Genomic DNA, 12764 nt, shown 5'->3' with positions numbered 1-12764 from the left:
TGTGAATGAAAACTCCAAAACCAGGATCTAGAGAAACTCAGATATAGAGGCAAATGCTGATGCAGGAGATAATCCACACACTGAAAGGGGATAAGAGCAAGTTCAGGAATTTCAACACTCAAGCCAGGAATTTTAACATGCAAGCTCCTAAGAAGAAAGGCAGCTTAGTGGAAGAAAACTAGAGAATGGATACACTGCCTTTCTGAAACCCAGGCTTTTTATTAGCAAGAACCAGGCTACACTTTAGGGTGGAGATCAAATACTGAGTAGGGAGAGACTCAGTAATCCAACACCATATCACAACCTCGGTTGGAGAATGAATACTATAGGACCTAGTAATGCGAGAGGGGAGGGCTTCTGGGATAAATAGGAACAGAATACCCTAGAAATGTTGTCATCTCACTGCTGTGCCCAGGGATGAGACCAAGAACCTGTTACAGTTGGATCCTGATCTCTGTGTTTTGACAGACTTCCGTGCATACTTTGCAATGTCATTTTCCTTCTAGAAGAGTCCACTCTATCCTTTACTCTACTCAGGCAGCCTCCCATTGCCACGGTTCTGACGACTTTTCCCTAATGGGCAACGTGTATGGACCCGTGTCCTGAGGTATTAGCTGGATTCATGTGTTTATTGCTGCCCATGCATCTCTCCAGGACAGCAGCACTGAAAAACTTCACATTCTCTTATCTCCTGAATCACCCAAAAGGCTCTCAAAGAGCCCTGTGGAGAGGTTCCCCATTTTTGTTTTATCCCACATCACCTTATTGTGCAGAAATCAATAAAGTCAAGTTTACCACAACCATCAATACCAATTTATTATCCAGCCATTCTCTGCCCCTCTCTAAAATGTCTTGGTTTTATCTCCAGTAGAAAATGAGTCAACAGTGATCAAGAAAAAAGGGAAAGGCATACATTCACGGTTTAATGTCACAGGAGATTGTGCCTCTTTAAATAATGAGTAAGTCCCCCTCCACTGCTCCTCTCCTACTGTGTCCTACAGTTAGGCTTCCCCAGAAGTTAAATAGTTATCCTTGTGTTGTTTCTCTGTCACATCCCCTGGGTCTTCCCTGGGAGGCCAAGTACAGGATCAGAAATTGGAACCTACAGAGGGCAGCTCTTCAAGGCAGTGATGTGGGGGCAATTCCAACAAGGAACATTGTAGTGGACTCAACAGCAGAGGCTATTGCTAGTTGACAGGCAAAGCCAATAGCTGGACTAGAGCAGATGTGCCCTTGCCTAGCAGCTTTGGACATGTGTGTGTTCCTTTTCAAGGCCTGGGGCTGTTCAGGCAGGCAGGCTTGTCCAAGCTCAATGTCTGGCAGTGAGGATGGTGTTGGACCAGCAGGTCTGTGGGCATTCTGCCCTGCATGCTGTTCTTCCTCCCTCTTTCTGCTCCCTCCCTTCAATAGTCTAGTTCTGCTTTGATGGTAAGATGAAGATATCAACAGTGACTGTTTGTGTTGATGTATCTAGTTTTGAACTGATGCCAACTGAATGCCTATTGCTGGACCAGGCCCAGCACTGGGCCTTTGGTATGCAGCTGCAGCCCACCCCCATGCTTCAGGAAACTGTTATGTAGTAAGAGTTGGTTACTCCTCTAGTTAGAATGGTGCTAAGGAAAGGTCGTTGTTTGAAGCATTTTATGGGAACAGGAGTCTCTTGTGAGGGAGGAAAAGTTAGCAAACTTTCTTAAATGTGATGTCCTCATTTTACCACATGTGAAACAGAGGATCCAGAGTTTTATAGAAAGAAACTAAGTAATCATTTCTTCTTACTCTTATGACCACAATAGAGAGGTGGGGTGTTTTGTTTGTTCATATAGCATGTAGGAACAGAGCTATAACTAGCCTCTCTAATATACCTTCCTGAAACACTTTTCTACCTACCTCTTTTGTCTTATCCTGGCTGCCCTACTCCTCTATTAACACAGACACAAACTGAGTAATTGCAAAATATCGATAAAGCTCATCTGAAAGGGCCCTGAAAAGGTCCTAAGATAAAAGAATGTCAGAGATCAAGTATTTGGCTTGGGGGATCACCTAACTGTAGTGCATAGACATAGAGAAAAATTGGATAAATTCCATAAATGGAATAAAGGATCTTCCAGAAGGTGAAGCCCTGGCTCTCCTTCACAAGAAAAGAAAAGACCATTCTTTCTAAGGAGGACCATTCTGAAATCAGTAAGCCTCCCATCTATAAGTGTTCTTGTTAACTCTACTCAATTCACCAAACCCAAGATCATAGCTGCTACTCTTAACTCTCTGCCCTCAGGAAGCTTCATGGCAGTAGATCGAGTTGACTTCTCTCATCTTTTTATCTCTCTCTCACACATAAAGAGAGAGAAGAGAAGGAGAAAGAGGAGGAGGATATTGGTTGTGGTGATAGTGATGATGATGATCATGGTAGTGATGATGATATGGTGACAAACTATGTTAGGTGCTATGTCCCAAAGGGTTTTTAGAGAACAGCCCTAGATCATGAGATTTTCATATGAAAGGAATGAGATTATTGTTTAGCTTTTAAAGTGCACATAGGATTTCCATTTGCTTGGATAAGGACCATGAGATGACTCCCTCACTCTGGCAGCTCCAAACTCAAGTTTGAACATAGATGATAGTGAGAGGAAATAAACTTGGTCCCCATGGAATGGAGATACTAGTTGTTATGTTTGTAATGCAAAAGGGAAGGAGTGGGAAAAGATAGACATCCCCCAACTCTGGAAAATACAAGGAAAAACATGTGGCAGTTGAGGCATTGAAGCTCTAGTTACTAAAACAGACACCAGATCAGTCTTCCTTCCTGAAGAGATCAGAGTGGTAAAGAGTAGATGCATTTTCCTCATTAGGAATGCTTTTTCCTCCTTTTATTGAGGAAAAACAAAGGTTATGTGCTGGAAGTTAGATCATGTGCAATATTATTTTAGAAATGCAGTTAGCAAGTAGCCTGTGTGTTCTTCCTTCCATCAGTTTCCATGCCTAAGAAAAGACCCGCTGCTCTTGATAGTCATAAAAGAGCATTAGCCAGAGGGATTATTGGACCATTAATCACAAACTTTTAATTGCTGATATAAAGATTATGTTCATAATAACAAAATAATTTTGGAAAGACTATACTGAGCTTCAGGGGTCACTTCAGTCTTTGCCATTAGATTGCCCTTTCATCCCCTATCTTTTCTCTTTGGTCCCTTCCATGTAGTTAAGTAAACTGGTTCCTGCTGACACCTTCTCTGTCTCTCATCTCTGTTCCCTGGGCCCCATAATACCTTTGTCCAAAGTATAGCTCCATGCCATCAATATTTCAGCTCTAATCCTTCCTCTTCTGTAGTTTCCAGGCAGCACATTGTCCTCTAACCCTTTGACTTCCATTTTTCAACTGTGAGATGAAATGACACCTTATTTGCACCCATGTTTAGCCACTTCTCTTATCAAGTGTGTGTCATGAAGGCAGGCTCTTTGTCCATGTTCCACAATCCACTCCATGCCAACATCAGTTACCTGTCCTAGTGGGAAAAAAATTCACTATTTCTTCCATAAAGAGATCAATGACTGGAATCCTACCCAAATTTCTTTGTCTGATAGTTTTATTCAAATTCTAAGCATGGAGCTAATTGAAAAAAGGCTCCATTCTTTCCCTTCCCCCACCTTTCTTCCTTAAGAAGGAAAGAAAGTGCTGGAAATAGAATGGAAGAAGTTTCTGTAAATTTCTGGTAACCATAGAGACAGTGATTTTAGTTTATTAATCTCCTAGTCTTAAGCAGGCTGAGGCCCCACAGTGATTTCTCCAAATTGCTCAGTGCCAGTTATCCTGCAGCATTCCTCATTATGGAGAACAGGCCCATTCCTATCCTGCAGCACTTTAATTACTGACATGCTTGAGCCCTGTGCTATTATGCTCATCATTACATGTTCTAACCTGGCTGCTCCTCCTACTTTAGATAAATCCACCAGCCCCGATTGCCTTGCAGCTTCGTCTTCTAGACAAGGCCTAGAATGGTTGCTCTATTCTTCCAGTCAACTGTCTTAAAGATGATGGAAGTTCAGAATCTTCAGGAAAGACAAAATAGTTTCTACCAGAGAAGGTTATCTACAATGGGTTTTGCCCACAAGGTAATGCCCACAAGAAATGGTCAGACTCTTAGAAACCAAGTCATTCCCTGAGTCGGGTCTCCCTAATGGGCCTGCTGTCAAGGTGGTATAATCTTCTTTGTTTTTTTTCATTTTTGGGCCACACCTGGCCTTCAGTGCTTATGGGTTACTCCTGGCCCTGCACTCTGGATTTACTTCTTGTGCTGCTCTGGGGACTATGTTGGATGCCAGAGATCAAACCCAAGCTAGCCATATGCAAGGTAAATGCAACTGTACTGTTGCTCCATCCTGTTCTTCTGGGAGTGGCTTGCAGGATCTGGACAGAAAATGAGCAGTTAGATGCAGTCTCTTTCATGACCACTGATCATTTGAGAAGGAATTTGGCACAGATATAGGGAGACCAGAGTTGGGATTCTGTCTTGGCAGCTGATTCACAGTGGGGACTCAACTTCTCTGAGTTTCATCTCTGTATTTGTCAATGAGATTGGACTAGCCCTCTTTTTTTTTCTGTTGTGCCTCTAACCCCAGATTCAGCCTGGCTGTGAGACTGCACCTCTGTGAGGATTCTGGAGAAAGCATACCTCAGACAAGGTTTCTTATGGAGCAAGATAAAGTGTATTTGTCCACAGAATATTCTTGGAGGAGGTGCATTTTTCTCCTTAGAAACTGTATCTCCTCCAAGCATTGGCCACCATTTTGGAAAAACTACATCTTCATTTTAGTTTAGTTTAGTTTTTCAGGACAGAAATCATGGTGCATGGGAAGAGCGCTGGACATGTATAGTGCCATGGACAGCTCTGAAATCGACATTACTTAATTTTATTTTCCCTTTCTTTAAAAAATTTGTTTAGACTTTTTTTGAGGGGGGCAAAACTGGCTGTGCTCAAGCTTATTCCTAACTGTACTCAGAGATCACTCCTAGTAGAGCCTGGAGACCACATTTGGTATTAGGGATCAAACTCAGGATGACTTTATATAAAACACTGTCCACTGCACTGTGATTCCAGCCTCCAATTTTATTTACTTTAATAATACCCATATTATTGTTTTATACTTGCAGTTATCTTATACCAAGTCCACCACCATCCCAGGTTTCCTTCCCCATTGTTCCCAGCTACACCCTTAGTATCTTTATATTGCCATTTAATTTATTGACCATATCTCAGGCTTTGCAAAACCAAAACTTTCCTTTGGCTATATTTTCTATCCTATTAATATGAGAACTGTTCAGTCATTTTTCTTGAGAGTGCTCCATGAACCCCAGCAGGGTGCCAGGCATTGTGCAGTATGTGACTCTTCAGTTGGCCTGCACACAGACAAACCCAGTCTTGGAGTGGGGCAAAATCACATCAAGGACTGCTAACCAATCTGCTGCATGCTTGAGACTGATTTTACATATGCCACAGAAACCCTCAGAAAAATCTTGTCTTTTCAGCCCACGCCAGCAATGTTGGACCCAAGATATCGGGTGGGGAAGCCCCAAAGGAACCCCACTGAGTGTCTGACAGTTCTAATTGTTTACTTACAGGTGTCGCAACCTCTCATTCCCCGACAGCCTGCCAGAGATGAGTATTGTGTTCATCTTTGTCAATGAGGCCCTGTCAGTGCTACTACGCTCCATCCACTCAGCCATGGAACGCACACCTCCACACCTGCTCAAGGAGATTATCCTGGTGGATGACAACAGCAGCAATGGTGAGTACTATGATCCTAGGCTGTGCCTTCATCGGGCTGGCACATTGTAGAAGGCTCAGTATCTGCCTGCAGTATCCCTTTCTTAAGGTTCTGTGGGATGATGCCCTTGAAGTGAGATTCATGATGGTCCCTACTCCAGAAATGTCCTTCAGGTTTGCTGCCTATCCAGGCCTCCAGGGCTCTTGTCTTCTGATCTTCTTAGGTGAACATCCATGATCTCCTCTAATAGTGCTACCCAGTCTAAGATAAACATCCCGACCTGTATCTTTACCACCTACCTAAACAGTGAGAGTTCCAGTGGTTCTTTACTATGAAGATCCTCTTGTTGAATGGCATTTCTTGGTTTTAGCCTAGATTATTTGTGTGTTATCTCAGTAATGCTGGTGGGGATGGTGGAGGTCTTCATGTTGCTGATGGTGGTGGAGCTTGTATCAGTATGGATGGTAGCAGGCTTATAAACCAAGGACCAATAGAGCTGTTCAGAGTCTAGCCTATTTGTTTCTCTCCCTGTTCCACCTGATCTGAGGAAAGTCCCAGGTGGTATGTTAGTTCCTGTTGATATTTCACAACTATATCCCACTATCTTCGTTCCCTCTTCCTGGTGGTGCATATCCCATGGCCCCTGACTACCCCTCATATTACTCCCCACTAATATTCTGCAAACTTAGAGACAACAGATTTGAAACAGATTTGAAAACTAGTGCTTTCAAAGGACCCTTCATATAAGATGTGCTTTGAACAACACACTACTTAAAGAAAACAGATCAGTAGGTCATGGCATTATGGAATCTCTTTTAGAGCTTTGCTATCTTCTGAGCTTTTGCTGATTTTACAAAGTATATTTCCCAGTGAATCAGTTGCTGTAATGAGAAGTTCAGATGGGATATTTGTATTTTATTATCAATTAAAGCTGAAACATATCAGATAATTAGAATAATTTAATTTCCATATGGAAATTTTCTTTTCATTCTTATCACCCTGGAATAGGAAGTATAGGAGTTAAGTGAGAATAGGTTTGGAAAGCTTTCTGAAGGATGGTGCTTTTATCCATCACTTTTATCCATCACTTCCATTGTCCCAGGGTTTTATATGAAGGCAAAGGAATCAAGACAGCAGCCTGTCCCTGTCAGGGAGTAACATTAAAGCTAACTTTCCATCATCAGGGAGACAAGCAGAGGAGCCAGAGCAATGGTGCAAGTGGTAGGGCATTTGCCTTGCACGCGGCTAACCTAGGACAGATCACGATTTGATCCCCCTGAGTCCCTTTTGGTCCCCCAAGCCAGGAACAATTTCTGAGCATATAGCCAGGAGTAACCTCTGAGCGTCACCAGGTGTGGCCCAAAAACCAAAAAATAAAGGAGATAAGTAAAAACCAAGCTTCCTCTATCTCCAGCAGTTACCAGGCCTTGCTTTTCTTGGGTCTAAGAAACAGACACATAAGATAGTCCACTCCACTCAGATCTCATGACCCATCTCTGAAGCACCCATGTTTCCTGGCCTTTCCCACTTAAGTGGAAAGGAAGCAAGGAATGGAAGAACTTTCTTTCCAAGGGTGAGGTCCTACCCTGAGCAAGAAGAATCAACAGGCTCATTCTGTTTTTGATTCTAAGCACAAGAAAAACAGGGAGAAAGAAGCTCTAGGGAGAAGAAACCTCAGAGCTTCCTATTTCTTTTTCATGGCACGACTTAAATGCCATGTTGTCTTGATCCATATGGGAAGAAAAGGAGAACAATGATGGTGAGATTTAGAAATATGGATAAGAAAAGTTAGTCAGATGGGCTGGAGCAATAGTGCAGCAGTAGGGCGTTTGCCTTGCACACAGCTGATCTAGGATGGACCTCAGTTCGATCCCTAGTGTCCCATATGGTCCCCCAAGCCAGGAGCGATTTCTGAGTGCATAGCCAGGAGTAACCCCTAAGCGCATCACCAGATGTGGTCCAAAAACCAAAAAAAAAAAAAAATAGAGAGAAAAAAAGAAAAGAAAAGAAAAGAAAAGTGTGTCATATATAGAGTACTTAATAATTGGAGTTGAAAGAGTTCATCTTTTCTTTTGCAAAGGTGAAACCACAAAAAGAGCCACAGAACGTTTTAGTGTGAAGAATGGTGTAGTCAGAGCTGGGCAATAGATAATGAGCTGTGGTTCTGATATTGGTTAGGGGCAAGGGGCATTTGAAAACTGGAGCTGCATGAGGAGCTATTGAAGCAGCAAAAATATGAGGTCATGAAACTTCAAGGATGTGAGTTGGGGCAGAGACAGGTCTGCAGAATGCTGTGAAAGAAGCTCCAGCTTCTTTTCCAGCTGGGCCACTATACCCTGAATGAAGCCCCAAGACATGAATTTAGTTTTGCAGTCAAGGTGCCACAGAGGATGGGAGAGCATTCCCAGGAGAGGAGGGTAGAAGGAGCTGCACTCTGTGGCTCTTCAATAATGAGGCACTTTTAACTCAGACCTCTTTGATGTCTTGTGGTGATAGTACAAGTAAGTATCTTGACAGTGATGGTGATGGGGTGACATGAAGCTACACATGAAACAAAACTGCACAAACTCACATACATACCCCTCTGTGAGCACATAGGTCTGAAGAGTCTCAGACAGACTCTGGGGATTGTGATCATGGCATTACCTGGTGTGAGAGAACACTATTGTCTTGTGAGTTGCTAATACTGGGGTGTCTGGGAAAGGGCATGAACAATCACTTTGGGCAATTCTGTGCCCTGCACTGAGAATCTCTAATTACTTTCAAACACGAAGCACAAACTCATATCCTGCTTTGCCAGAGGTTGCTGCCTCAGTTTTGCTTCTGTTTCATAAAAGCTTCCTTCATGGGGGCCAGAGCAATAGCGCAATGGTAGGGCATTTGCCTTGCACGCCGCTGACCCAGGACGGACCTCAGCTTGATCCTGGGCATCCCATATGGTCCCCTAAGCCAGGAGAGATTTCTGAGAGCATAGCCAGAAGTAACCCCCCTGAGCATCACTGAGTGTGGCCTCAAAACAAAACAAAACAAAAAACAAAAAACAAAAAAACTTCCTTCATGGTTCTGTGGCATGGATCTTGCTGAATGGAGGAAAGTTAGCTTTTCATTTGTAAAAGATTCAGTGCATCCTGCAAATGGAGAGACTGTGAGGTCCCAGGGCCTAGGGCTTTCCAACCCAGAAGGGATAGCTGAGTAATCTAAAACTGTTCTTTAGCCACTGAGAGCTTCCATTTCTTCATGTGAAAGACAGGGATGTGAGACCTACTAGTTAGTTTCACCTGCCCAGCAGAGCTGAGTACAGAACTGAGACTGAAAGATTCATACAGCTGGCAAAGAAGGGAAAGATATGGTGTGGCTTTGGGGACTTGTTCCCAGAATGATAAAATCATTAATAAGAAGGAAACAGTGTCTAAGAGAAGAAAACAAATCTTAGAAATTCAAGAGAATACTGAGTGGAAGTAATTTAGGGGCAGAGAGCTATCAGGAAAGGGAAAAGAGGAAGAATCAGAAAACACAGGAAAACACCACAGACTTTCTGTGAAATGAATATTTGAATGAACCCACAGAAAGGTGAATGGAAATTGTCTTAAGGAAGGAGCTCCTGGATTTGGAAGGTGCAGATCATGGAAACATGGCTAGAAGCTTTAGGGAATGTTGTGTGTGGAAAAACAAAGGATGGGAAGTGGTAGGTAGATGCAGAACTCGCTGAAAACATGAGCAGACAGAAAGGTAAAATTTTGTGTGAGAGATTTTGACTGTACAGGAGAATCATGAGCTAAAGCAGTAGCTGAGGTAATATTTTTCCATCAACAGTTTTTTTAATCATAATCTTTTGTAAGAAATACATTTACCTCATGACCCAGGATTCCACACCTGTTCACACCCACACACACATATCCACCCACATGCACACATGTGATCAAAAAAAAATTTTAAGGCAGCTGCTTCCCTGCCATTGTATGAATCACCTCAATTACTATTTCTATTATATTTGCTTCATGTTATTTAGTTTTATTTTATTTTGCTTATCTTATATTGTTGTCTTGTGTTCTATTATATATACATATATATACATATATATATTTCTTTAAAAAAAAACATCCTTTTCACAAGCTCTTGGTTGCATGTTAGAAGTGCTTGAGGAACTTTCTGTGTTATCAGAGGTTAGGGCATTTTCCTTGTATGCAACCAATCCAGGTTTGATCCCCAGAATTCTATATGGTTCCCTGAGGCTGCCAGGAATGATATCTGCAGGAATCCCTCCTCAGCACTGCCAAAAAAAAAATGTTTGAAGAACTTTCTAAAAATATCTGTGGGTGACTACACTTTAGCTCTGGTGATTTCGGGGGAGATTTTAGAGGGCCTTTATCTGGGTGCCTGAATATATTAATGATGTGAAGTGTAAGTAGGACTTATGTGGAGAGAGAAAGATAGTGCAGTCCAGGAACCAAAAAAGCAGAAATATCTCTACAAATAAAATCACATCTTTTTTCCTATTTAGGAAGAGTGGATGGGCACCTTGGGATATTGGTCATGGGAATGTTGCACTGGTGAAGGATATATATAATATATAATATATATATACATATATATTAAATCAAATAAAAAGAAAAGAAAAGATAAGGCCTCCCAATTCTTGCCACAGGCTGTGTTCTTTACACTGACTGTATAGAATGAGGAGGTACAGTAAATGCACCCCGTATACACCTCAACCCAGGCCCTTTGCCTGGTCTGTATTGTGAATTGGGGGACCAAAATAACAACAACAAAAAAAAACAAATAAAATCACATCTTCTTTTCCTATTTAGGAAGAGTGGATGGGCACCTGGGAAGCAGCAGAGATGAGATGGTGTTGAGGAACTGGCAGTGGCACTTGGCCCTGGTATGAGAGACATGTGGGATGGGGGTCTGATGTCAGCTGAATTGTCCTATATGGAAAGGGAAAACAGGATGATGACCAGCATTGTCATGACCAAGACTATCTTGAACTGAGCTCTCTGGAGGACAGGACAAGACACTTAAAATGGACCCTTCTGGCCCCAAAACACTGTTTTGAAAAGACATCTGTGTTCATAAGTTCATTGTAGCACTATTCAGAATAGCAAAGCTAGAAACAACTTGAGTGTTCAAGATTAGATGACTAGGTAAATAATGATCCATATACATAATGGAATACTATTTGACTATAAAAACTGTCATGTAATTTGTTGCTACATCTATGGAACATGCGAAGGGAAGTTAGTTAGAAGGAGAGGGACAAATACAACATCTCATGAGTGAAATATAAAGAAATATAGTAAGGAAGCAACAAATGACTAGAGGAGAAGTGGAGAAGTTCAGTTCTCCACAGAAGTAGAGATCTGGTTTACAGAACTGAGCTTTGAAAGGAGAATGGGAGAGATCTCTGGGACATTGGTACAGGGAAGCTGGTTCTCTGATAGGGAGAATGGTATTGGAATGGTTTATGTATAAGACTATCATTGACAGTATTTTGAACCATAGTACCTCAATAAAAATGGGGAAAAGTGTGTTTTTTTTAAAGGAAAGACTGGACCTTAGCAAAAAGCTGCCATCACCAGCCTTAAAGTAGAATAGGGCATTTGAGGCCTCTTTCTCTTGACTAGCATCTCAACTTAGCCCAGGATTTTCTTTATCTCTATTATTGGGATAACTATAACTCAGCTCAACTCAGTCAACATTTCTAGAGTACCCATCCCAGGGTTCTAAATTTGGACCCACCAGATCTGGTCACTGATCTCAAGGAGTTTCACAAATATAAAAGAAAGGACAGGGACGGGAGCAGTGGTGCAAGCGGTAAGGCGCCTATCTGCCTTGCACACGCTAACCTAGGATGGACTGCGGTTCGATCCCCAGGCATCCCATATGGTCCCCTAAGCCAGGAGCAATTTCTGAGCTCATAGCCATGAGTAACTCCTGAGCATAGTGTGTGGGTGTGGCCCAAAAAACAAAAGAAAGAAAGGACAACTAAATATTCAAGGCACAGAGTCAACAACTGTTGACTTTATAACAACCAAACTTAAAAATAGGCCTGTTATGATGGTAGGCTGGGGCAGGTGGTGGTGGCAGAATGGATAGATTCTGAGAACATTGGTGGAGGGAGGTTGACACTGGTGGTGGAATTGTTGCTTGGAGCATTGCATGTCTAAAACTCAGCTATGAATAACTTTGAAAATCCTGATGCTTTAAATAAAAAATTCTTATAAACAAAACCAAATGGCAATGAGACTCAAAAAGACTAGCTTTCCAGAGCCATCTCTGCCACTTCCTAGCTCTGAGTTGTTCCTTTTGATATTTTTTATATGTCCTGTTCTGTCCTGCCAGCCCCAGCATGCCTTTGAGATGAGATGTGGGACTGGGATGGGAGGTGTACCATAAGATGCAGGGAGCTGAGGTGCTCTTAGAGTGGGTGAATGGACAGAAGGAGAAATAACAGCGACAACAATAGAGCACCCAATCTCTGAGCTGAGGAAGTTTTGGCTTTCTCTACCTCCTGAAAGAGTGAAAACCGAAAAAAGAGCATTTGGTGGCTTTTCTATTCCTCTCTTTATTTCTAGCTTCTTTCTCCCTGTGTGTTTTGAACCTCCGTGAACCCTATTTTCCTTATCTATAAAATTTGGATGTGTAATCCCTATCTCAAGGATTGCTTAGAGCTTAAATGGAATGACACAAGATAGAAGGGACATGGTGTTGAAAATGAAATGAAGCAGAAATGTGAGGTTTCAGAATAGCTGCCTTGCCAAGTCCTGATAGCTGGTTCCTTATCTCCCCCTGACCCTCCTCTAAAGGCACCTGGGCTTTGGAGTTAGGGCAGGGAAAGGCATCCATTGCAATGTTCCTCTCTCTGCCTCTTAGTCCTTTAGCATTGCACTCAGGCCCAGGTCAAATGCACTGCAGGAATCTTCACATAAATCATCTGTTCTCTGTCTCCTCAGGCATTTCCTGACAAGGCTACATTTTTTAGGGGCTCGTACCTATGTTGGAAA

The 12764-nt window shown here is 42.3% G+C and overlaps 1 protein-coding gene and 1 non-coding gene across 2 annotated transcripts in view; both read left to right on the top strand.

Moving 5' to 3' along the window:
- GALNT18 (polypeptide N-acetylgalactosaminyltransferase 18) overlaps window positions 1-12764 on the top strand; it is a 345921-nt gene that overhangs the window by 178201 nt on the left and 154956 nt on the right. The window contains exon 3 of the mRNA XM_049781017.1: window positions 5615-5781. Coding sequence (XP_049636974.1) covers window positions 5615-5781 — 167 coding nt within the window. The remainder of the gene's footprint in view (window positions 1-5614; window positions 5782-12764) is intronic.
- LOC126019338 (small nucleolar RNA SNORA51) lies at window positions 10384-10516 on the top strand. Its single transcript, XR_007499064.1, has one exon. It is a non-coding gene; the product is annotated as a small nucleolar RNA SNORA51 (small nucleolar RNA).

Source organism: Suncus etruscus, chromosome 9 (assembly GCF_024139225.1).
Source record: "Suncus etruscus isolate mSunEtr1 chromosome 9, mSunEtr1.pri.cur, whole genome shotgun sequence".
Classification (NCBI taxonomy): domain Eukaryota; kingdom Metazoa; phylum Chordata; class Mammalia; order Eulipotyphla; family Soricidae; genus Suncus; species Suncus etruscus.
The sequence above is the reverse complement of the archived record's forward strand: the minus strand, read 5'-3'. Positions and strand labels throughout refer to the sequence as shown.